Genomic DNA, 27,078 nt, shown 5'->3' with positions numbered 1-27,078 from the left:
TGGTTTTGTTTGTAACACAAGGTACGAGAGTTGCAATCCTTCATATAAGTATAAAACAAAATTGAAGTAATCCTTTGGAAAATACAAAAAATAACTTGAAAATGTTTCAAATATTTCAAAAAAAATTTGCCTCCATTTTTGAATACTCATTCAGAAGCATAGAAAAGAAATACTCCTGGAAGCCTGGATGCTCCTCAAGATGGAAATCTTAAAGGCACAGGAGCAGGCTGTCCCTGAGTCCCGCAAGTCGAGCCAGAGGGGAAGAAGACCAGGGTGGATGAACCGGGAACTTCTATTGAGACTCCAAGAAAAAAGGAGAGTCTATGTCCTCTGGAAGATGGGACAGGCTGCTTGGGGAGACTACAGAGAACTGGCAAAGATGTGCAGGCAAGAAGTTAGAAATGCAAAAGCCCAGCTCAAACTTAGACTGGCTACTGCAGTAAAGGAGAACAGGAAATCCTTTTACAAATATATTAACAGCAAGAGAAAAACTAAGGAAAACTTCTCTCCTTTACTTGATGAGGCAGGGAATGTAACCGCAGATGATAAGGAAAAGGCTGAGGTTCTCAATGCCTTCTTCACATCTGTCTTTAATAGACAGAGCAGTTGTCCACAGGGTACTTGCCCTGACCTGGAAGTCCAGGACGGAGCGCATAATACACCCCCTGTGATCCTAGCAGAGACAGTCAGAGATCTACTCATCCATCTGAACTGCCACAAGTCCATGGGACCAGATGGGATCCACCCAAGGGTGCTGAGGGAGCTGGCAGAGCTGATTGCCAAGCCACTTTCTGCCGTCTATCAGCATTCCTGGTTATCTGGAGAGGTCCCACAAGATTGGAGGCTTGCTGATGTGACTCCCATCTACAAGAAAGGCCGTAAGGAAGACCTGGGGAACTACAGGCCTGTCAGCCTGACCTCGGTATCAGGGAAAGTTATGGAGAAGATGTTCTTGAGGGAGATCACATGACACGTCCATGGCAACCAGGGGACCAGACCCAGCCAGCACGGGTTCACAAAGGGCAGGTCGTGCTTGTCCAACCTCATCTCCTTCTATGACTGGGTGACCAGACTGGTAGATGAGGGAAAGGCTGTTGATGTAGTCTACCTGGACTTCAGCAAGGCCTTTGACACGGTCTCCCACAGTATTCTCCTGAGGAAACTGGCAGCCCGTGGTGTGGACAGGTTCACTCTTCTCTGAGTGGAGAACTGGCTGGAGGGCCGTGCCCAGCGAGTAGTGGTTAATGGAGTTAAGTCCAGCTGGTGTCCTGTTATGAATGGTGTCCCCCAAGGGTCAGTACTGGGGCCCATCTTGTTTAATGTCTTTATTGATGACCTAGACAAGGAATTGGGTGTACCCTCAGTAAGTTTGCAGATGACACCAAGTTGGGAGGATGTGTCAATCTGCCTGAGGGTAGGGAGGCCCTACAAGAGGGATCTGGATAGGCTGAATAGCTGGGCTGAGCTCAATGGGATGAGGTTCAATAAGCCAAGTGCCGGGTCCTGCACTTTGGCCATAATAACCCCATGCAATGCTATAGGCTTGGGGCAGAATGGCTTGAAGAATGTAGAGAGGAAAAGGACCTGGGGGTGTTGGTTGATGCTCGGCTTAACATGAGCCGGCAGTGTGCCCAAGTGGCCAAGAAGGCCAACAGCATCCTGGCCTGTATTAGAAATAGTGTAGCCAGCAGGAGCAGGGAGGTGATCATCCCCCTGTACTCAGCTCTGGTGCGGCCGCACCTCGAGTACTGTGTTCAGTTTTGGGCCCCTCACTACAAGAAGGACATTGAGGCCCTGGAGCGTGTTCAGAGAAGGGCAACAAAACTGGTGAGGGGTCTGGAGCACAAGTCTTATGAGGAGCGGCTGAGGGAGCTGGGTTTGTTTATTCACTGGAATGGCCTGACTAGGAAGGTGGTTGAGGCACCATCCCTAGCGCTGTTCAAGAAGCGTTTAGATGAGGTGCTAAGGGATTTGATTTAGTAGTTCAGGGGGTAGGGATGGTGATAAGAGGATGGTTGGACTAGATGATCTTGTAGGTCCTTTCCAACCTAATGAACCTATGAACCTATGAACCTAAAAAGAACACCATATTCAAACACACTAGATCACAAAACCAGCATCAGACCTTAGGATGGTTATCTTAGAAACAAATGATCACATCTTACTTCCTGCAACGGTATCTAATGGACTCACTGTTCTAAACATGTCTGTTGTCATGAAAAACATGAGAGGGTAAGTTAAGGATAATGACGCAGTATCAGAATTATTTTGATAACTAACTCACATGAAGATCTTCTGTGCTTACTGGGGTTTTGCCTGTATTACTGTGCTACGAATTGAACTAAAACAAATTAATGTCCCTCCCCCCTAAATAGAAGGATAGAAAAAAGAATCCTGAAAACTGATCTCAAAGATTACCATCAAATGCACGGACCCACACATGCATTTCTTCCACATACTTATTCAAGCAATCACAGAAAGCAAGTACCTTTATTGGCACTGTCTAAGTCCTCTTTACCAAACACCAACCCATATCCTTGAATAGCTCCTGTATGAAACTGAAGGCGAAAAATCACATCACAAGTAGGTGATCGGTATTTTTTATGATAACACTTCAGCTAGAAATAGAAAGAAACATGTTAGTATGGAATTTTTAAAAATTAGATCAAATCTGCATGTATGTTTTATATCTCAAACAAACCAGACACAATGCACTTTACTGCAGATACTACTGATGCTGTAACAAGCAGGGTATGCTTTATTTAATACTTTAAGATTACACAGGCCCAAAACAAGATAGTTCTGGATATATTAAAAAAAATATACTATTTTTATCACAGTCACCAATCAGTAGATTATGATTCAGAATCACAACATTTACAATTACTATATTGGAATGTTGACTCATACCCATACATCTTCATGGCACCATCAAATTAGCATAAATCTAAATTACAACACAACCATTTCAAATAACTAAAGAATGCAAAGAGTTTTTAGAAGCCTTCTCAGAAGTCATACAAACTTACAACTTTCTATGACATTTCTTTAAATCTACTCTAGTGATTATAGGATCTTTTTTTATATTATTATTAGAACGTTACAGTAGTTTTGACACCCAGGCTAAAAAAAACAGAACTCTGAAAAATCACATCTAATAGGAATTTGAGTGGCTAAAAGTGAACAAAAAACGACTTCTCTTTAACATTGCCTTCCTTTTGATCAGGCCTATTGATAATTTACTTACCACTTCTTAGTCAACTGCAATACAAGATCACTGAGCTTTTTTACAGGAATACAGGAATCAAAATTTTGGTTACATTAGTCACAGGACTGAAATAGTCTCAGGATTTTATAATTAAGTACGCTACCGAAAAGTATTAAAAACAAAATAAAATAAAGTAACAATCTTTTTCTAAGCCAGACTGAAAGAAGTGCATTCTGGAAAGAAGATACTGAATAAAAGAGGAACAAATAGTTATTCAAACTGAAGGGAACTGAAATAATACAAGATGTAGGGGTTTCAGATGAAACACAACTAAGAAATGCTTTACACTACAAGATTTACAATTCTAACATAAGCTTTCACTTTCTGTCCTTCATTATATCAACCCTCTGAAGCCTTAAATTCCAGCAGCTCATCAGAAATGACAAGGTGTGTGCAAAAAGTGATACATTTTAGACCATATACCAGGTGTACCTGTTAGCAATGACATGAAAAACAGCGGTCAAAATACACCTGTAAAAATCATTCATGCGTTTGGCTATAAGTAGCCTTGAGTGAACTACCAGCCCCCACATCTTGCCCAACTGAGCCTGAAACATAACACCTTTCATGAGAAGGAAAATAAAGTTAATGGTTTCCCATGACCTGTTTGACTCAACAGAACACTCCTTTTATACTATTCATGTTGAGATAGGTATTTGTCTCTCCAGAACAGCCCTAGGGACCATCCTGCAAAAGAGCTTAAACTTCATTCCTTCCTCTACCTGTCAATTAAGAGATCAGTTATTCACCTGAAAAATAACATCTTCACAAGTTCTCATTCTAACCAAACTTGTGAAGGAAACAGGAAGAACAATGCATAAAGACCCAATAGGTATAAACATTTTTAAGTGCTAGTCATCTTAACAATGTAAGCCTGTTTCAAAGCACTTAGTCTACACAGAAATTCACTTAAGCCTATACGGAAACAGAAGTAAGCTGCCAGTGATTCTAATAGATATGTAGATACATTAGGTTAGAAAGGACCTACAAGATCATCTAGTCCAACCATCAAATCTAATCAGACACCTTTATAATGATGATTATAAGAAACAATCAAGATACAGCTTTCAATTTTGAGCAAGCTTTCCAGTCTGATCACTGCAGATGACTTGCACATTCTTTATTTCAAAAAACATTCAAAGTTGAGTTAGAGTGATTTATTTAGAAATTTAGGTAAAACCAGTGACCATAAAGAAAGTCAGTGCTGATCTGCTGTTGCCTTCAAAGAGTTAAAAGTTGAAGTCTAGCTTCAAATTTTGACAAATTATCATCTGATGCTCTATTAAAAAAATAATACAAGCTAGTGAAATACACTGGGAAATAAATGCCTGCATTTACAGATGTCACAGTTAGAAAAAAAGGAGGTTATCAGGAGTAGCCAGAATGGGTTCACCAAGGGGAGGTCACGTTCGACCAACCAGGTGGCCCTCCTATGATGCTGTCACTGGCAAGGTGAATGGGGGGAGGGCAGTGGATGTAGTATACCTTGATTTCAGCAAGGCATTTGATACTGTCTCCCATGACATCCTTATAACAAAGCTAAGGAAGTGTGGGATAGATGAGTGGACAGTGAAGTAGGATGAGAACTGGCTGACTGGCAGAGCGCAGAGGGTTGTCATTGGTGGTACAGAGAGTCCGGTTGGAGGCCTGTATCCAGCAGTGTCCCCCAGGGGTCTGTGCTGTGTCCAGTCCTGTTCAACATCTTCATCAATGACCTTGATGAGGGGATAGTGACCACCCTTGCAAGTTTGCTGATGATACAAAGTTGGGAGGATTGGCTGACACGCCTGAAGGCTGTGCTGCCATTCAGCAAGACCTGGACAGGCTGGAGAGCTGGGCAGCCAGAAACCGGATGAAATTTAACAAAAGCAAGTGTAGAGTCTTGTATCTAGGGAGGAATAATTGCATGCACCAGTACAGGCTGGGGGATGACCTGCTGGAGAGGAGCTCTGTAGAGAGGGACCTGGGTGTCCTGGTGGACAACAGGTTGACCATGAGCCAGCAGTGTGCTCTCGTGGCCAAGAGGGCCAATGGTATTCTGGGGTGCATTAAAATGAGCGTGGCCAGCAGGTCAAGGGAGGTGATCCTCCCCCTCTAGTCTGCCCTGGTGAGGCCTCATCTGGAGTACTGTGTCCAGTCCTGGGCTCCTCAGTATATAAGAGACAGGGATCTCTTGGAAAGAGTCCAGCAGAGGGCCACAAAGATGGTGAAGGGCCTGGAGGATCTCCCATATGAAGAAAGGCTAAGTGAACTGGGTCTCTTTAGCCTTGAGAAGAGAAGACTGAGAGGGGACCTGATCCAGGTTTATAAATATCTGAGGTGTGGGGGACAAAGTGGTGAGGCCAGGCTCTTTTCAGAAGTGTGTGGAGATAAGGCAAGAGGAAATGTCCAGAAACTGCAGCACAAGAGGTTCTGCACAAATGTGCGCAAGAACTTCTTTACAGTGAGGGTGACGGAGCACTGGCACAGGCTGCCCAGGGGGGTTGTGGAATCTCCTTCTCTGGAGATACTCAAGACCCGCCTGGACGCCTACCTGTGCGACCTGGTGTAGGAAACCTGCTTTGGCAGGGGGGTTGGACTCCATGATCTCTTGAGGTCCCTTCCAACCCCTATGATTCCACGATTCTATGTCAGTGCAGCTTTTCAACAGCTATGGCTGTGCTGTATTATCACTGTGTTAATGAATCCTCTAAACTCAAAACAAGGAAGCCCTTCAAACCAATTATTTCAAAGCAGTGCTTTTCAATTAGATAAATCTTCTGGAACTGGAGGCGGGGCATCCTATTTGGGTTTTTTTGTTTGTTTGTTTGTTTTCCTGGAGCCCCTAATGGTTTTGCTTAATCATTGCCAATAAACATGCATAATTGAATGGAAATCTTTGTTTGGGAAACAGTTACGCTGACTTTTTCAGAAGAATTACATTCAGTAATAGCTGGAGATTAATGAAGTTGATCTCTTTGAAAAAGCATTAGTGAAAAAATTGCTTCCTAATTTTTCCTTTAAAACACTTTACATCATCTCAGATTTATTTCTTTTGTTATGTATTCCATTTGTGTAATCACCAACAACCCCTCTGGTAAGCACAACACATCTTGAATCTGGAACTGTCCTAAACATCCAGAATAGAACAATTTATAACAGGGTATTTAAAAATTTGTTGTGGAAGAAATAAATAAAGCTGTACTAAACTGAATGGGGAAGAGAAGAAAGAGTAAGGGAAAGATGGAATAAAAATAAAAGATTATTTCAAAATTTATAGAAAAAAGGAAAAAGGAAAGGGAATAGGAAAATAGGAAACATTCAACTCTAACATTTCTCAGTTAAAAAGAAGTACATCATTTACAAAATCATTCTGAAACCTACTATCAATGTATATATCAGGAATACTCAATTCTTCACAATATATAGTCTACCCCCACCCTTATTCACTCTACTTGATCCCCTGCCCTCTTAGTTTAATTGAAAGGCACAGCAACTGTATTTCTTTACTTACCTCGTTCATAACTGCAATTCACAAGCAAGAGAGAAAGCAAAAAGATATGAAATGACAGTACTGAAACTCAATGATAGTTATGCTTTGCACATAGGGAACAGCATTTAGATTTATAACTGCAGATCTTGTCTGCCAAGATGCATGAAAAGGATAATCTAACACTGAGTTATAAATATTCCCCAAGACAATTTTTAGAAAGACAGCACTATAGGCATTACTGCACTTTGTGATGCTACAAAATGGAAATGCTGAGAGAAATTCTTTTGGTTCCTTAAAACATTCCCTGAGCTTTGTAGGAATTTTCAATTGTGTAAAAATTAAGGATGATAACTAAATTGTTAACCTACTTTTTAGTACTTTACCTACTTTGTAGTATATCATTTGTTGAAAGCAGCTGCTTTGGAGCTGGCTTGGCCAATACCAGAGCAACCAATCTCAAGGTACATGGAAGTTTCAGGTGTTTCTTTTACCAGGGAAATACCAAGAAAGCAGAGTGACTCTACAGCTACTGATAGCTCTCACAAGAGACAATGACTCGCCATAGGCACTGCAGAGACCACACTTACAACCCTAAAAGAAGTCTAAGGGAGGAGAGCAACATATCGCTGCCTATCAAGCACATGGCAGGCAAACAGTGTGGGCATCACCCATGGCACACAGCAGCAGCCAGGGTAGTAGATCATACATCAGGGAACTGAAATTCAGCCAGCTGCAGAAGCAAGTAGCACTCGTTCCAGCTAACCCTCGAGGAAGAATGGTGAGCACTCAATACCAATCTAAGACTGCATCTCTAAAGGAGGGGTATGCACCACCTACCCTGAACATTAGCAATGCCTCCACCCAGACAGAGCTGTAAAGGAAGAAGCTGTGCAGACCCTGGTCAGTGTTAAGTGCCTGGACCTTTCTCCTGGAGCAGAGGTGAGTGGCAAACTTGCCTTCTAAAGTTGTGCCAACGAGAAGGATTACTTGCAACAGGTGACTGAGCTGCAGGAGGCAGTCAAAAGGCTGAGTACAAATATGGAGGCAGAAATGGAGATAGACAGATGGACTCATGTGCAACTCAAGTAAGAATCCACAGTCCAGGACCAAAGAACCTCAAACTCCTCCACTGTGATATAGGTTGGTTTGTTTAGCAGTAGGGTTTAGTACATTAGTTGAAGAACCAACATATTAGTTTAGCAAAAGGAAACCATGAGTTATAGTTTTAAAATTTTCCATTTCAACTTTAGTGGGTGAACAGTCTTGCTGGAGTACCTCCCCTATAAGACAGGAAGAGAGAGTTGGGACTCCTCAGCCTGAAGAAGAGAAAGCTCTAGGGGGACATTATAGTGGCCTTTCAGTACTTGACAGGGGCCTACAGGAAAGCTGGAGAGGGACTTTTTAGAAGTGCATTTAGCAACAGGATGAGGGGAAATAGCTCCAAACTGGAAGAGAGTAGACTTAGACTAGATATCAGGTAGAAATTCTTTACAGTGAGGCTGGTGAGACACTGGAACAGGTTGCCCAGAGAGGCTGTGGATTCCCTCACTCTGGAGGCAATCGAGGTTGTTATAGATGGGGCTTAGAGCAACCTGTTCAAATGGGAGATGTCCTTGTCTATAGTGGGGGTTGAAACTAAAATGATCTTAAGGGTTTCTTCCAATCAACCCATTCTATGATTCTATGACTCTATGACTCTATCTTTGCAACAGTTAGTTGAATTTGTGTTATTTATTTATTACAAAAATGCAAAATAGGAGACAATAATCTCGATGGCACAATACTAGACCTTCATTCAATATGATTAACTTACCATGACATCTCCTTTCAAAAGCTGGGCTGGCTCTATAGCAATGCCGATTCGGTTTTGATTTTCTGACTCTATGCTACTTAACAGGAAATTTAAAAAGGCAAATACGTAAGATTAGATTATGTAATTCTGCAATTGAAAGTATTAAAACATGTTAAAAAATAAAGGAAAATGGCTAAGACTTACTATATTCCAGATGTATACACGAGTTGGGTAGCCTGGTATAACTTCAGAAAAGGCCGACAAGCTGTAAGGAAGTCAACAAGGCTGTTTTTGTAATTATTATTATTTTTAATCTGAATCTTACGCGTAGGAAATTTCATGTATAACCACACTAAGTGGCACGCGCAGTGACAAAATATGAACTGTGAATACATCTTACAAAGCATAATTGGCTTTTTCTTAAAAAGGTGTATAATTACATTTTAAGAGTTAAGAGTTATTTTAAGATTTAAGAGTTACTTCTTCCTGGTCTTGAGACTAGCCCTGAACATAGAAGGACTCTAGTGAGATGAAAGAAAATTATAATTACGCTTATTTTCTAAAGAAGAAGGAAATTTGAACACAAAATATGATCTCAGCTGTTCTACAGGAACAGGGAGCACAACTGTTCAGAAAATAAGAATAATTTCCTCATTAATAGATGACAAAAAATTATTTCCTTATACAGTATTTTTCTTCTGGTTCATTTACCGTGAATTTTTTGACTGATATTAAGGAACATCAACTCGCCAACGTTTTACATGGCTTGATAGTGATAGAACAAGGGCTTTTTTTTTTTTTTTTTTTTAACTAAAACAGAGGACATTTAGATACTTGGAGGAAATTATTTACTCAGAGGGTGGGGAGGCATTGGAACAGGTTGCCCAGAGATGTTGTAAATGTCCCCACCCTGGATATGTTCACAGCCAGGTTGGATGGGGCCCTAGGCAGCCTGATCTAGTGGTAGGCAACCCTACACAGTGTGGGACGGTTGGAACTAAATATCCTTTAAGGTGTCTTTCAACCCAAGCCATTCTATGATATCCCGTTACTCTGAGTTTAATGCATGATTTTTAGCAAGTTTCGGAATGGATAAAAGGCTTTAAACCTCCACAGGGATATGAAATATACTTATTTACCTCCCCCAGCATCAAAGTGTGGGATGCCATGAAGGATAACATGATGCAAGAAAAGCGGAGTTGTATTCATTTTCACGGACCCAGATAGAAGGCCACTTAGAAATTGCACATACCTAAAAATAGAAAATTTGTCTTAATTACCTAACAGCAGAAATGCAATCATATCAGGGAAATGCATTCTTTAAACTAATATTTCCAGTCCATGGGTACTGAAAAGCATTGTGGCATTACTCATAACTCTAGAAGAGTAATCTTCACAAAACAGAATGAAAATGCACTTTAATTTACAAAATTACTAAATACATAGCAGCTGTACTGCTACTGTCAAAAGTCATTTTAGTTATTTACATCACTATTTTAAATATGAAAATAACTAGAAGCAATAGTGAAATCAATCATTTTGGTATGCATTTTTATTCACAACATAAATTTGAATTGGCTTTTGCAACAGCATGAAATAGACCCCACTCCATTTACACTCAAGCACACTTCATCATTAAAACAGAAGTAAAAAATGTCCTCATCAAAAATCTTAGCAGAAAGACTAATGTGGGCAAATAACATCTTAATACTAGGAAGTAATCTTATTAATTACCAGAGGAAAATTGTCATAGCAACGTGAAAATTGTTGTATTGCTGCTATTTTAATACCTTTTTGGTCATGAGTTCAAAAGCATGTAAATACAAGTGAGTATCACAGGTTTCCTCTTAGGAAGTAAAATTATCAAAAATCTCAGTAACTATCCCTTACTATGTACACCAGGTAACAACCACAACTAAAGATATCCTGCCTAGCCATGACATCTTTACTACCAGAAAGGGGGTGTGGTCATTTAGAATAGGTATCCTTCTTATAGATGGCTAATAAGGTTAACTTTAGTTTGAAAAGTTAACAAAATACCACACTGCTTTTTACTCTCCTTCTTCATACTTTCTGAGAAAATTTGGTACAACAAAAGCACAAGCTCACAAATTATCGCATTTATATGACAAAAGCCAGTGGGAAAACATTTTACCAGTGATCTCTCAGTCTGAACATTTTCTCTCTACTACTATTGGTTTTTAATGACTCCAAAAAATTTGTCTGAATTCCTGAACCTCATTTCTCAGGACAGTGAATTTGAGACAACTTAATTTAAGAAATATGTTCAAAGATTTTGTCTGGAGACTTATCTGGAAGTTTTAAATATGATGGCTATATAGTACAGCTATGGCTGTACTTCTTATTCTGGCAAATCTCCAACTGCTTATCACAAAGGAGATATCCATTTTAAGTACTGACAGAATGGACTCAAAATATGAGCTGTGGTTGACAGCATGACTGTCTTGCATTCCTCTGGTATAGGCTCTGATTAGCAGGAAGAAAAAGGTTAAGTCATATTTATAGGGGTGATGTCTTTAATGGTCTTTTTTTTTTATTACAAACTTTATTGGAGAAAAATTTTCGAAGTAAAAATGGTGGGTGTACTTTCAAATTTTTCGATTTTCAACTAGACTATATATTTTTATACATTAAGTAGGATATTGCTAATTTATTATGCAACAATAGTTTCAAATTAGAAGGACATTAGAAGAGTGATTCAAGTCAACAGCTGATCAACATGGCATAAGAAAAGGATTATAAAATTAGCCAGAAATATTACAGAGTTGTTTTTATCTTTCTCTGCAATAGGATTATAACAGCCATGGCCAGACCAGACAAAGTCAGGAAAATCTGGGATTGGGAGAATGGTCTTTACAAATGGTTTGGAGAACTCCCTCAGTTCTCATGGGGAGTGAAAACCAAAGTACATGCATGCATATATACTTGGAAGACAGTAAAGTTCAATTTCAGCATTGCTCAGCAAGCAAGCTAATTTCATCAGTCAGAAAGCAAACAGACATTCCAAAGGAATTCAGAGTCTCCTTAAAGAAAGTACAATAGCAAGACACCACTATTCACATCTGTTTCACCTCTAGCTTCATAGTCTGCACAAAGATCAACTAAGTTAGTAGCAACCAAAACTTTCTGTAAACACAATTGTTAAAAACAGCTATGGGGCAGAAGATGCAGAAACTGCTGTGAGAATCACTGGCTGCCATAGAAATGTGCATGGTGCAGGATTACTCATAAATAGCACAGCATTGCATAGTGCAGCATAGTTATTTTTCAAGTGGTGTTCAAGACAGCAAGCAAGTTCATGACACAATGGAAAAGCTTTTCTTACTTAGAGATGAAGAGAATCAAGTGTCTTATATTTGTTTGTTTGTTTTTCTAGTTTAATTACTAGCAAAGCCTTATCATTTATACAACTTCTAAAACTACTGTGTACATGCTGAGTAAAACCAAACCTATACAATAATTATTTACTCAAATCCAGGTGAAGTTTTACATTTCTAGGGAAAGATTCTGCTATATCACACTTACTTGTCTACTGGATATCAGTCTCTTTTGGTACTGAATCTCTCATTACTGTATGTCAAAAGCAGATAAACATCCAGGCTTGGAACTACTCACTTTCCAAACTGCTTCATTTGAATCCTAACACAATCTTATTTGTGCAGATTGACTGAATAGGTAAACCATCCAGATAAACAGAATATATAATGCATGTTTTCACAAAAATTTAATAGCTTGGACATGGAACAGTTGGATAATCTACAGGTCCTAGAAGCAAGTGGTAATAAAAAATCTTTATCGCACATTAATCAGCAAACATTCCATATACATCATTTATGATACATAAAAACAAGATTTTATCCTGGAGCAAGTAAGAAACGAAGTGTGGTATTTTCTTTTTGCTAGCAAACAATACAGTAAGAAAACATGCTGTGTAATATAAAAGGTATCATCTACTTAGAGTTCTGCACAGAAATTGAGGATGCAATTTCATCAATCAAGATTAGTGCAAGATAAAGTACTAAGAATTCAGAATTTAATAGAGGATCTTTTGGAAATAGCCTTCATACAGCAAAGAAGAGATTAAAGTATGGAGGCAGAATATAACAATGACATTTCTTATTGGTATGAATTAAAAATAAGCTAAATACCTTTTCTGGGATGGCTGCATTAAAGCTGAAACTTTATCATCATAGAATTTCTTCATAGCAAATCTGTCTAGAGCCTGGTCAGCACTGTCAAAACAGAGGCACAGAAATGTTTTTCCATTCTGGTGTTACCCTGGAACCTTCAGCAGGTTACTGCTAAAAGTATGGCAAGATAGTTGGAAGGGAAAAAGGAAATGAAAGAAAAAGTATTTACTGGTAATACAATTAGAAAGCCTAACACTTACAGGTCAGACCACATTTTTTGTTTTTTTACCGACACCTTGTTCCAAACCTTAGGGCGCATTTCTTCTTGAGTCTAAGTATCTTATCCTGTACCCAATTTTTTGAACTGCGTATTTCCAGCATGACACAATGCAATAAAACTTATCAAAAACAAGAAGGATACTTGCCATCATTTCTGCGATGTTCAATAAGTGAGTTATGTGAGAAATACACATATTCCCTTTTTTTTACAATGCAGCAGCATCACTATGGAGATAAAAAGCATTACCAAGTTCTGACTGTAGTACAGTATGTGAGGTGCAAAATGCCAGGCTAGAGAATCTTCAAGCAGTCAAACAATTTATTCAGTCTTTGTTTCTTCTGTCCTAAGCCACCAATGCCATGAAAATGTTAAATAAAAATCTCTCAAGAATAAATGCTTTGCATCAGATAACTACAAACTCTTCAAATGTACACTTAAGGAAGAAACATATTGTTGTGGTTTTGTGGTTTTGATGCCGGTATTCCACATCAGAGCATCATGCAGCAGTGAAAGAGTTAATGCTGGGGGAGCAGCAGAGGGGAGGGGCGGAGCTCCGCACCGGATGCCAGGCGGTGCTCGGTCTGGGCGTGTTGTTCTGGGCTGCCGTGGAGGTTCAGCACGTGTGCTTCCCCTGCAGGTCCTCCTTAACGTAAGCTCACAGCTTTTGGGTTGGAAATTTTTCTCTCTCTCTCAATTGTTCAATTTTATTAGATTTAGTAAAGTTACCGTTCCTTCTCAGATCGTGCCGTTGCTTTCTTGTAGACCCATCTGTTCCCGCTGTTTCCCCCTCCCCCTCCCGGAGCGCGGCTCTGTTCGGGCGGCCGCGCGGCCACTGACGCAGTTTCTTTTTCTCTCCCCTCTCCCTTCTCGGTTTTCCCGTGGGTCACTGTCACGGACAACACCGTGACAATTTTTGGTGGAGGATGCGGGCATTGCAGTATTGGCACTCCATTATAAATCTGGTGCAGAGTGGACTAAGGTTTTTCATGTACCTTATAGCATGCTGGCGTCTTTTTAAGCTCCTCGCATTCAGCACCAGAGTAATGTGGATATACAGCTACTTTAGTGTGCTGAGGGGGTTACATGCCTCCTAACTAAACACCCTGGCTAACGTGACAGATTATGCGGCATTTGGAACGGTTTCCAATTACTCTTTTCAGGTCTTTACCTATATTCAAGATGTCAGCCCGGCAACTGTGTTATCTGTTTTTCTGAATGCACTCTCTGCAATAGTAATTTACATCATGTGGAGGAAGCTTTCCTCAAAACCCAGAGAGTGTTGAATGGCAGGGAAGGTGGAAAAAATTAGGAAAGAAATTAGAAGCGTGGGGACCCCCGGTGTTATGCTACTTTGATCTTGAGCACCTGTGGGACCCTGAGAAATTCAGTGAGTGTTTAGGTAAGGAGTCATGGGACTCAGAAAGATCTGAGAAGGAATGTATTGTTTGGGGTCTGGCTTGTGCTTATCGAGCCATAATAGATATTCTGGAGAGAAATGGTTTCCAAACCAAGGTCCAAAGCAAAAATGAAAACCTCGAAGTTAGACCTGACCAATCACAGGAAGCACCGGTATCAGTGTCGGTTGCCCCTGTGGAAGGCCAGAAATGGACACGGCCGTCTTCGCGCCTAGAACGGAAAGAAGAAGAAGCAGAGAAAAAAAAGGAAGATCCAGGCGAGGGGCCCTCCTCAGCACCACCACCACCACCACCACCTAAAAAGGCCACTAAGAAAAGTGAGAGACATGGAGAAGACAGCGATGATGATGGAGTCACTGTTACCACTACTCGTCTGCCCCTAAAGATGACTGAAATACAAGGTTCAAGAAAGGAGTTTGTACGGCGCTCGGGTGAATCTACTGTCACCTGGTTGCTGCGGTGTTGGGACAGCGGTGCCAGCAGCGTGTCCCTAGATGGCAGCGAAGCCCGCCAACTGGCAAGCATTGCCCGAGACCCAGCTATTGACAGAGGAATTGGCAGATGTCTGAATGGAGTTGCTACCCTCTGGGAACGAGTACTAGTGGCTGTAAAGGATAGATACCCTTACAAAGATGATCTGGAGCCTAAGGTGGAAAGATGGAACACCGTGGAGAAAGGCATCCAATTTTTGAGAGAAACAGCCGTAGTAGAGATGCTGTATGATCCCAATTTCGTCCCTAACAATCCACACCAGGACCGTGATCCTGATAGAGTAAGGTGCACACCTGATGTATATCGCAGGCTCTCAAAAACAGCACCAGAGAGGTACGCAAGTACACTGGAAACAATGTTCCATAGATTCGAGGGTCAAGACAGAAGACTCCCAGTTTATGAATTGACTATTACACTCCAAAACTTTGAACAACAGTTTCCACCATCACGTGCTTCCATTGCAGCTATAGTAGCAGAAGAAGTAGGTGAGATAAAGAAAACTATACTGGACGAACTGTCATTACTGATGAATAGGGATGAACCTGTGTCAGTATTGGAAACACCTGATGAAGACGAGCATGACCCAAAGAATCTGCTGAAGCAATTTATCAAACTGTTGAAAGTCTCGGCCACCAAAGGCAACCGCCTCTCTGCATGAGCAAATGACGGCAGTAACATCATGTCACGTGTGGTCATGTGGAGCTTCTTACGAGAAAACGGAGAGGACATGAGGAAGTGGCATAAAAAAACCCACTCCTGCACTACGAGCACGGGTGAGAGAACTACAGCAGAGATCAGCCACCAACGAAATTGCTCCCGTCACTGCAGGTAACCAATAGAGGGGCCCTGCCCTCAGCCAGGGGAGGGAAAGGGATAATAGAGTATATTGGACTGTGTGGATTAGATGGCCTGGCACATTAGAGCCACAAAGATAGAAGGCACTGGTGGACACTGGTGCACAGTGCACTCTGATGCCCTCGAGTTATAAAGGGACAGAATTGATTCATATTTCTGGAGTGACTGGGGGTTCTCAGGAACTGTCTGTGCTGGAGGCAGAAATAAGCCTCACTGGTAAAACCTGGCAGAAGCATCCCATAGTGACTGGACAGGGGGCTCCATGCATACTCGGTATTGACTATCTCAGAAGGGGACATTTCAAGGATCCCAAGGGGTACCGATGGGCTTTTGGAATAGCTGCTGTAGATGCAGACAACATTCAGCAGCTGTCTGTTTTACCTGGCCTGTCAGAAGATCCGTCTGTTGTGGGGGTACTGAAAGTGAAAGAGCAGCAGGTACCTATCGCTACAAAAACAGTGCACAGACGGCAGTACCGCACCAACAGGGATTCCTTGCTCCCCATTCATAACTTGATCCGTCAGCTAGAGAGCCAGGGAGTGATCAGCAAGACTCACTCACCGTTCAACAGCCCCATATGGCCGGTGCGTAAAGCCAGTGGAGAATGGAGGCTGACGGTAGATTACCGTGGCCTGAATGAAGTCACACCCCCACTGAGTGCTGCTGTGCCAGATATGTTGGAGCTGCAATATGAACTGGAGTCAAAAGCAGCCAAGTGGTATGCCACTATTGACATTGCCAATGCATTCTTTTCTATTCCTTTGGCCACAGAGTGCAGACCACAGTTTGCTTTCACCTGGAGGGGCGTTCAGTACACCTGGAACCGTTTGCCCCAGGGGTGGAAACACAGCCCAACCATCTGCCATGGGCTGATACAAACCACACTGGAACAGGGTGGGGCACCTGAGCACCTCCAGTATATTGATGACATTGTTGTGTGGGGTGATACAGCAGAGGAAGTTTTTAAAAAAGGAGAGCGAATAATCCAAATTCTTCTGGGTGCTGGTTTTGCTATTAAACGGAACAAAGTGAAGGGACCTGCCCAAGAAATTCAATTCCTAGGAGTAAAATGGCAAGATGGACGTCGTCACATTCCAGGAGATGTGATTGACAAAATCACCAGTATGTCACCACCCACTAGCAAGAAAGAGACACGGTCTTTTCTGGGTGTAGTAGGTTTTTGGAGGATGCACATTCCCAACTACAGCCTCATAGTAAGCCCCCTCTATCAAGTGACTCGGAAAAAGAATAATTTTGCATGGGGTCCTGAACAGCAGCAGGCCTTTGAGCAAATTAAGCAGGAGATAGCCCGTGCTGTGGCCCTGGGGCCAGTTCGGTTGGGACAGGATGTGAAAAACATCCTCTACACTGCTGCTGGAGAGAAAGGTCCCACTTGGAGTCTGTGGCAAAGAGCCTCTGGGGAGACCCGAGGCCGACCCCTTGGATTTTGGAGCAGAGCGTACAGGGGTTCAGAGGAGTGCTACACTCCAACTGAAAAGGAGATTTTGGCCGCATACGAGGGGGTTCGGGCTGCCTCTGAAGTAATTGGTACTGAGACACAGCTCCCTCCTGGCACCTCGACTGCCAGTGCTGAATTGGATGTTCAAAGGAAAGGTTCCCCCCACCCATCATGCTACCGATGCCACCTGGAGTAAGTGGATTGCACTGATTACACAGCGAGCTTGGATGGGGAACCTCAACCGTCCAGGAATCCTGGAGGTGATCATGGACTGGCCTGAAGGCAAGAAATTTGGAACATCCCCATCAGAGGAGATACCACGTGCTAAAGAGGCCCCACCATATAACGAACTACTAGAGAATGAAAAGACGTATGCCCTCTTCACTGATGGATCGTGTCGTATTGTTGGGAAGCATCGCAGATGGAAGGCTGCTGTGTGGAGCCCCACACGACGAGTTGCAGAGGCCACCGAAGGAGAAGGAGAGTCAAGCCAGTTTGCGGAGGTAAAGGCTGTCCAGGTGGCCTTAGATGTGGCTGAACGGGAGAGGTGGCCCATGCTATATCTTTATACTGACTCTTGGATTGTGGCAAATGCTTTATGGGGGTGGTTGCAGCAGTGGGAACAGGACAACTGGCAACGGAAGGGTAAACCTATTTGGGCTGCTGAACTGTGGATAGACATTGCTGCCCGAACAAAAAGGTTGGGTGTAAAGGTGCGCCATGTAGATGCTCATGTGCCCAAGAATCGAGCTACTGAAGAGCAGAGAAATAACCATCAGGTAGATCGAGCTGCCAGAATTGAGGTGTCTCAGATCGATTTGGACTGGCAGAACAAAGGAGAGCTATTTTTAGCTCAGTGGGCCCATGAGACCTCAGGCCATCAAGGAAGTGATGCGACCTATAAGTGGGCTAGAGACCGAGGGGTGGACTTAACTATGGATGCCGTTGCACAGGTTATCCATGACTGTGACACATGTGCCATAATTAAACAGGCCAAGAGGATGAAACGTCTCTGGCAGGAAGGGTGATGGGAAAAGTATAAATATGGGGAGGCGTGGCAGGTTGATTATATCACCTTGCCACGAACTCACGATGGTAAGCGTTACGTGCTCACCATGGTGGAGGTGACCACTGGGTGGCTTGAGACATATGCAGTACCCCATGCTACCGCACGAAACACCATCTTAGGGCTCGAGAGACAAGTCCTATGGCGACATGGCACTCCAGAGAGAATTGAGTCCGATAATGGGACTCATTTCAAAAATTCTCTTGTGGATATCTGGAGCAAAGAACACGGCATTGAATGGATCTACCATATCCCCTACCATGCACCAGCTGCTGGTAAGATCGAGCGCTACAACGGGTTGTTAAAAAACACGTTGAGAGCAATGGGTGGTGGGACGTTCAAGCACTGGGAGAAGCATCTGGCAGAAGCCACCTGGCTGGTCAACACTAGGGGATCAGTCAACCGAGAGGGTCCTACACACTCCAGCTCCCTACAGACCATAGAGGGAGATAAGGTCCCTGTGGTACATGTGAGGAGCATGTTGGGAAAAGCGGTGTGGGTCCTTCCAGCCTCTGGAAAGGGCAAACCCCTTTGTGGAACCGTTTTTGCACAGGGACCTGGGTGCACCTGGTGGGTAATGGATAAAAATGGGGACGTCCAGTGTGTCCCACAAGGGAATTTGATGCTGGGGGAATGCAGTCTGTAATTGCGTGTGTATGTATGTATATATATATATATATGTTTCTATGTAACTTATGTTATTACTGTTTGGTTATGTATAGATGTGTGTTAAGCATGATGTGATGATGTGGAATAAGGGGTGGAATGTTGTGGTTTTGTGGTTTTGATGCCGGTATTCCACATCAGAGCATCATGCAGCAGTTAAGGAGTTAATGCTGGGGGAGCAGCAGAGGGGAGGGGCGGAGCTCCGCACCGGATGCGAGGCGGCGCTCGGTCTGGGCGCGTTGTTCTGGGCTGCCGTGGAGGTTCAGCACGTGTGCTTCCCCTGCAGGTCCTCCTTAACGTAAGCTCACAGCTTTTGGGTTGGAAATTTTTCTCTCTCTCTCAATTGTTCAATTTTATTAGATTTAGTAAAGTTACCGTTCCTTCTCAGATCGTGCCGTTGTTTTCTTGCAGACCCATCTCTTCCCGCTGTTTCCCCCTCCCCCTCCCGGAGCGCGGCTCTGCTCGGGCGGCCGCGCGGCCACTGACGCAGTTTCTTTTTCTCTCCCCTCTCCCTTCTCGGTTTTCCCTTGGGTCACTGTCACGGACAACACCGTGACACATATTCAGAAAAATAAGACTTTCTTCCATTCTCTAACCAGAACAGAGGAGGATCTGATGGGAATCTTTCAAAATCAGTGTGGATGAATGCAAGAGGGTAAAAAAAAAAAAAAAAAGGAAAAAAACCCCACACAAACAGAGGTGCCAAAAAAGAATATATATATATATATTTTTTTATATATAGAAACATTTATATATATATATATATATATATATATATATATATATATATATATATATATATCTTTCTTTCCATTATTCATCACTGACCTTGTAGAAACACTGGTGAAATGCATATATGATGATATGACTACCCCAATCCTTCCTCTTCCTCCCTGTATCAAGAAAAATATTATTTATTTAATCTATACTGTAGATCATTGTTTTACTTTGACCCATATTAAACAAATTTATGACAGGAGACTCACAAAGTCTCCTTGTTCATGCATTTCATAAGATGTTTGAAAGGTGTTAATGGCAGACAGTAGCTTCTCTCTATTGCAAACTGGTTGACAAGTGATATCAAAAATGTTAAGCAGAGTTTCTACATGCATGTGTGTCAAGTCTTACTGAATTAGCAGAAAGCTTGCACAAATGGATGACAAAACACTGATAGAGCAAAGCCTAGCAAGGAGAAGCAGTAGCACTGCATAACAGCAAGCTTTACTGTATGACATTGCAATTACACAGTTAGAATCTGTCCTGGCCCAGGAAGTACATAATGCACTAATTTCCTACAAACATACCATATTCTGAAGGAATCATCTATGAGATACAGATTTGTGCTACATATAGGCCACGTTTTCCAATACAAACAGTAAATGAAGTCCAGAAAAAGATACTCTGTTGTGCCAGACCTGAACATCCATTTCAGCATACTAAAAGGAGTTTGGACACTTAACCTATGATTATCTGCAGTGTGGATCCAACTGACTGAAGTTAAGCCCATGATATTTTACCTATGCTTGCCCAGCAACAAAATGCCATAAATGTAACAGAATTTAAAATGCTTCTGAAGAGTTCTCCTCTGAGCTGGAAAAACTCAAGTCTCTAAGTAAACTTACACATGGGCTGACCTTCAAAGAAGCAAATTAACATAACTGCATGCTATACTCTAGTAGAATAGAAGCTAGAACAGTAGTTATAAAAAGGAAGAGATAAAAGCACATATGTTCAGTGGATTTAAGTGTATTTAAATCAACTAATGATGTGACAAACAGTTTCCAACACTGAAAACACAGCAATCTTTATTTTATTTTATTTTATACTCACTCACTTTGCAATGGATCACCACCACACGTTGAGGATTATCGTTCAGCCATGACTCCATAGCCTTGCAGATGGTACACACCTTATCAAGAGGTGGTGCATGCAGATCAGGCCACCCCACATCCATAATCTGTAGTTAAACAAATATTAACATCATTCACCTTCACCACTACTCTTCATATGGTGGGTCTCTTTACTTTCTCCAACCCTGAGGATTATTTCACATGTTACGCTTGAATGATATAAGTAAATATATTAACAGATCTCTAAAGGCAAAGAACAGGCTGGTGGTGAATCTCCAAACAAATATATCAGGAAGGCTTCAAATGATCAGAGGAAGACACACAGACTTAATTGTCTGGATTTCACCTATCTTCTGACTTTGTTTCTTTTGGAGCCAGAAAGTTTTATCTTTTGTTTTCAAACTGTGTCTCCTCTAACCTGGTTCTTCTAGAACCAGAAAGTACTCTCTCTTTTGTTTTCCAGATGCTAATGAATGGTAATTCTACTGATAATATTTTGCAAGTTCCCTTCTCAGCTTGCTCCTTTTCGTAGGATCCCTGTAGCATCATCAGCTTCACTGTTTTGGACAAGCATCCTATTCAGACGGATATTTTTAATTGTATATGCTGACCCTATCACACTCAATGGGTGGCCACGGTCCTGTGCCTGTATTGGGCATACTGGTAGTGAATTCTAATTTTAACAGAGGCTTAACCCTTTCCACTGTGGTTATACACAGTAAAGAAATACATTCAGGAAATGAATGGGGCCAGGATAGTACTGGTCAATTCTCCCAGTTACTGGGAGATGCAGGACAAAAAAGAGAGGTAGGGTGTTAGATGAACAATGGGCCCACCCATGAGAAAGTAGTTCAAATCTATGTGACATGCAAAAACTTTCCCATCTTACCTGCATTCATTAGCTGTTTAGAATTTGTAATAAGGTGTCTGAACAGCATTTAGCCTCATTTGGTTGTAATCTCACTCCAGGTAATATATACATCAAACCACCTCTTCCAATATTTGGACCAAGACACTGTCCCAAGTAGAATGAAACACTTCAGCTTCTTAAACTTCATGAGGCTGGTGATTGCCCAGTCCTCCAATTTGCCAATCTCTCTCTTCAAGGCCTCTCTATCTTTCCTTTCTACAAGTCTTAAAAAATAACTGAGAGTTCTTATGATTACATCAGCCAGCTCTCCAAGTAACTTAGGATGAATTCTACCAGGTCCAACAGACTTACATGCATCCTGCAGGAGGAGTACCCCATTACCACAAGTTATTGTTCTCCAACTTGGGGCATTTGGAGTCCTAGAACCCATTACTGATGTTGAAAACAGATGAAAAAAGCATTAAACATCTCTGCTTTATCTGCATCCACAGCTGTAAGGCTGTCATCCCCATCAAGCAACAGGCCAGTATTATCTCTGGTCCTCTTTTTGTTCTTACTATATATAAAAAAAATGCTTTTCCTTAAACACCACAGTACTGGCTGGTTTCAACTTTAATTGTGCTCTCGTCACATTAACTTTCTCCCTACAATGGTAAACAGCATATCTGTACATCTCCCATGTCGTCTGACCTTACTTCCAGGGGCTATACACCTTCTTTTTCCACCTATACTCAAGAAGGATCCTGCTCAGAAAAACTGATCTTCTGGAATTGCCTGTTCCTGTGCTCCTAAGATGCTGTACTTAAAGAGTGAAAAGCACTTGTGGATACCAACATCATTAAAAGCAGTCTCACAGGGGTCCTTGCTTAACTAGTCCCCTGAACAGCCTGAATTCTGCCATCCCTATATCCAGGCTTGAAGTTTTGGTGTTAGTTTTCCTTCTGTTATCAACGATTTTAAACTCAACTGCTTCACAGTCACTGTGGCCAATGTAGCCTCCAATCTCCCATGAGATATCCTCATTTATAAAAAACAAATCTAGGAAGGTATCTTTCCTAGTCAGCTCCCTTAGTACCTCTATCAGGAAGTTATATAATGTCAAGCTGCTTAAGCAGTTTCTGGACCTGTTTCTCCCAGCTGTGTGGTATTCTGATCTGATGCCTATCAAGAGACCTGTAAGGACAAGGGTGGATAATTTATGAGTATCTCTTAGTTCCTTGGAGAATAACTCACTGGTCTTGCCATCTTGACTTTGTGGCCTACAGTAGAATCCAACAAAGACATCTCCTTTATTTGTTTGTCCCTTCATCCCTTCCTTCAGTCTCTCAACAGCATCACTGCCAACAGCAAACTCCATACAGCCCAGCCTACATGCAGTGCCATCCTCTCACCTTACTTGCCCTGCTTATGCCTTCTGAAGAACCTGGAACCATCCATCGTGACACACTAGTCACAGGACTCTTCCCACCAGGATTCTCTTATACAGAGGATGCAGTAGCTCTGGGATTAAGCCAAGACTTCTAGCTACTCCTGCTTGCTCCTCATCTGCATGCATTGGCGTAGAAAAGTTTCAAAAGTGTTTCAAAGTACCTAAAAACTCATGGAGAAGACTGAGGGATCTCACCAGCATGTAGTCCCTCAAATTTCGGTGTGCCAAACCATAGTTTGTCACTGGCGAGCCTGGTTTTATCCCTTTCCCCCCTTCAAATCTATTTCAAAGCTCAATCAATATGCCCTAACTCCTGTACAGTCCTCACACTGAGAAAGGTACATCCCATCAGCTGCCAGGAGATCTGGTGTTGTATAGACTATTCCATGATCCATAAACCCAAAGTTCTGCCAACAACCAGTCTTGGAGACAAGTACTGATCACATGTATCTGCTTGATCCTTTCACTACTGCTTCCTGCTACTGAAAGAATAGCAGAAAATAAACTGTGTTCCTGATACTTTAAACAATTACCCTAAGGCCTTGAAGTCTCTTTGATAGCCCTTGAACTTTTTGCTACTTCATCACCGCCAACATCAAAAACCAATAATGGATAATAATCTTAGGGCCATACTGGGCTAGTGAGTTTTCTAGTAATGTCCCTTATCCAGGCCCAGACCTCAGAGAGGCAGTACCCTTCTCTATGGCATGGGTCTGGTTGGTGCATTCCTGCTCCCTTCAGAAAAGTCACCTAGGACAACCATCCTTTTTTTTTTTCTTCTTGAGATAAGTGGTCATGATACAGGGCGAAGTCTTAGGTGACTTGTCCAATCTTAATAGTCCTTTGTGGGAATACAAGAAGTATATTTAGAGCTGCAGCTGAGGAACAGCATAAATAGCATGAGATAGGAGCGTTGAGAACCAAGGACACTCCAGAAGAAAAAGAAAACAAGTTAAATTAAGCTGTGTGATGGCAGACCCCAGTTGGAGGAAGAGTGCATGGCTTGGAACAACTCATGACCCTGACTGGGTGAACACCTGTATGCACAGTTAAGGACAGTTTTGGGAAGCTATATTGTTGATATGTAAAGGCAGGTAGGAAAGTTATAAGAGAAAGCTTGTGAAAGTATATAAGGGATGTTAAAGCCTGTAATAAATGATTTGGATTGTTCACATCTGAGTCTGTGCCTGAGATGCTGCAGTCCTTCATTCACATCACTGTTTGCCTGTCCAGATCCTCATACCTACTGCAGAGGAGCACCTTTGGATAAGGTGGATGAAATAGGCAGGGAGGGGATACACCTGCTTCTATTCCCCTCTCTTAGGCCATTGCCTGATGGCAAGAGTGTATTATATTCATATTTTTAACAGTGAAAATATTGAATACTAACAAAAAAAAATAACCATGAACAAATTAAATCCTTCATGATGAATAAAGTACTCAAAAGTTCAAGAATAAGAGCCTTTAAAATATTTTACTCCTAATTAAATCTACTGCAATGACAATACATCTGTCCTACTCACATGTTGTAATAGCTGCTGAAGAGCAACTGCTACTCATTTTTTTCCAACAAATACAAGGGCTGCTTCAAAAGTAATGCCTCCTATTTTATTATGCTGGTCAAACACATCAGAGGTGATGGTATGGCAGTAGAGGATGAACCTTCCCAACAATATTTCATTACAGTTTGTTAGCACAAGACAGATGGTAGCAGAGCGGCAGTTTAACAAACTAGTAAGCAACTGAATTCCTCTATACAGAAAAAATGGCACCTATTGACAATCACAAATGCCTGCAGAACATTTATAGAGACCTAACAGTGAATGTCAGCAAAGTGAGTCAGTGGGTAATGTGTTTCAACAGTGGTGACAGGGACATGAAAGACAAGCCACATTCCAAACAGTCATGCAGATTTTCACAAGTCCAGCATGCAGGCTCTTGTTCATTAATAGTGAAAACACATACTTTATGATGGTGACTGTGTTGAAAAAAAATAGTGTTTTGTAGCTGAGAATCTGCTCTAATAGTGCTATTGTGCTACAAATAGGAGACATTACTTTCAGAGTGACCTACATAGAACACTTAGAATGGGAATGCATGAGGAAAAACAGAAGACTCACATCAATAGGTCTTTTCTCTATGTCTCTTTTTTACAAAGAAGCAGCTATGTGAAGTCTGTATTTGAATTCAGTACACTAGCTTCAGCCATTAGACAGTACACTACAGAATATTAGCTACCAGTATCCTGTGAGTACACAAAAAAGCACACTTGGAGAAAATTTTATTTCACTCTTTTTTTTCAGTAGCTGCAACAGGTTTCAGACCCAGTGTGTGAAACCTAAGAAAACAGAAATATCTTTGAAAAACATAGACCAAACAGGTACAAAACTCAAAAGTTACCTCACTCTGTAGCAAGTCTGGAAGAGCTTTAAAACATATTAGTCCATTTAAATTATATTTAGCACTACAGAAAAAGAGGTGTGATATAGAAAAGAATCAATACCTTTGGGTTAAGCTTGGTAAGGTCGTATCTCTTTTCAGAAAGGTTCAGTACCTATTGAGAAGGAAAGAGAAAATATAAACCATTCAGAATTTATGTAGTAAATCACTATTTGAAACAGATTATTATTACTGAAATGGCTGTTGCAAGACTTCAGGCTTGCTTACTACTTCACTGAACTAAATAAACATTTGGAGTCAATTAACAAGTGAATACATTGTAGGTAATTTCCATAGTAAACTAATTACTATATGTCAAGGTTTCATGGTTTTCATCCATCCTCTACATCATAACATCCCCAGGGATGGAAAAACAGCCTAACCATTTGCCACAGGTTACTCCAAACTGCACATGAACAGGGTGATGCTCCAAAGCACCTGCAGTACATCAATGACATTACTGTGTGGGGCAATACAGCAGAGGAAGTATTCAAGAAAGAGAGAATAATCCAAATCCTTCTCTGAACTGGTTTCTATTAAGTGAAGCAAAGTGAAAGGATCTGCACAGGAAATTCAATTCCCGGGTATCAAGTGGCAAGATGGGAATCATCATATCCAAAGTACGTGATCAACAAATTAATGCCATGTCTCTACCTACTAGTAAGAAAGACACACAAATCTTTTCTGGACGTAGCGGGTTTTCAGAGAATGCATGTTCTGAACTATAGCCTCATTGTAAGCCCCCTTTATCAGGTGATGCAGAAAAAGAATAACTTTTCATGGGGCCCTGAGCAGCAGCAGATGACTTCTGAATAAATTAAACAGGAAACAGCCTGTGCAGTGGTGCTGGGGCCAATACAGATGGGACAGGATGTAAAAAAAAAAATATATAAAAATAAAAAAAAAAAAAAAAATCCCCTTCACTGCTGCTGGAGAGGCCCCACTTGGAGTCTTTCGCAAAAGGCCTCAGGAGAGACCAGAGGTCAACCCCTTGGATTCTGGATTCAAGCTTAGTGGGGGCCTGAAGAGTACTACACTCCAACTAAAAAGGAGATCTGAGCTGCATATGAGGGGGTTCAGGCTGCTTCCAAAGTAATCTGTACCGAAACACAGCTCTTTTTGGGACCTCAACTGCCGGTGCTCAACTGGATGTTTAAAGGAAAGGTTCACTCCACTGTCATGCTACTGATGCCACCTGGATTAAGAGGACTGCAATGATTACACAGCAAGCTTGAATGGGGAACCTCAGTTGTCTAGGATTCCTAGAAGTGATCATGGACTGGCCTAAAGGTATAAAGGAGAAGTAGTAACATGTGCTAAAGGGGCCCCTTTATATACCATACAATGAATTATCAGAAAATGAAAAAAATATGCCTTGCTCACTGATGGATCATGTCATATTGTTGGGGAAACATCACAGATGGAAAGCTGCTGTGTAGAGCCCTATAAGACTAGTTAGAGAGGTCACTGAAGAAAAAGGAGAATTAAGTCAATTTGCAGAGGTAAAGGTTGTCCAAATGGTCTTTTGTGTATCCAAAAGGGAGAGGTGGCCACTGCTTTCTCTTTATACCGA

The 27,078-nt window shown here is 41.7% G+C and overlaps 1 protein-coding gene across 4 annotated transcripts in view; it reads right to left on the bottom strand.

Annotated features, from left to right (window-relative positions):
* Positions 1–27,078, bottom strand: part of TNS3 (tensin 3) — a 225,407-nt gene that overhangs the window by 93,469 nt on the left and 104,860 nt on the right. For 3 of the 4 annotated variants that reach the window (XM_065752995.1, XM_065752998.1, XM_065752997.1), the window contains 8 exons: positions 25,570–25,620; positions 20,751–20,873; positions 19,745–19,809; positions 12,702–12,785; positions 9,672–9,784; positions 8,737–8,797; positions 8,554–8,629; positions 2,489–2,618 (listed from right to left, as the gene is read on the bottom strand). In XM_065752995.1, the coding sequence (XP_065609067.1) occupies positions 2,489–2,618; positions 8,554–8,629; positions 8,737–8,797; positions 9,672–9,784; positions 12,702–12,785; positions 19,745–19,809; positions 20,751–20,873; positions 25,570–25,620 (703 nt within the window). The remainder of the gene's footprint in view (positions 1–2,488; positions 2,619–8,553; positions 8,630–8,736; positions 8,798–9,671; positions 9,785–12,701; positions 12,786–19,744; positions 19,810–20,750; positions 20,874–25,569; positions 25,621–27,078) is intronic. The other variant, XM_065752996.1, reaches the window with a different exon arrangement.

Source organism: Cyrtonyx montezumae, unplaced genomic scaffold, assembly GCF_038088225.1.
Source record: "Cyrtonyx montezumae isolate F1298 unplaced genomic scaffold, pur_monq_1.0 scaffold_8, whole genome shotgun sequence".
Taxonomy (NCBI): Eukaryota; Metazoa; Chordata; class Aves; order Galliformes; family Odontophoridae; genus Cyrtonyx; species Cyrtonyx montezumae.
The sequence above is the reverse complement of the archived record's forward strand: the minus strand, read 5'-3'. Positions and strand labels throughout refer to the sequence as shown.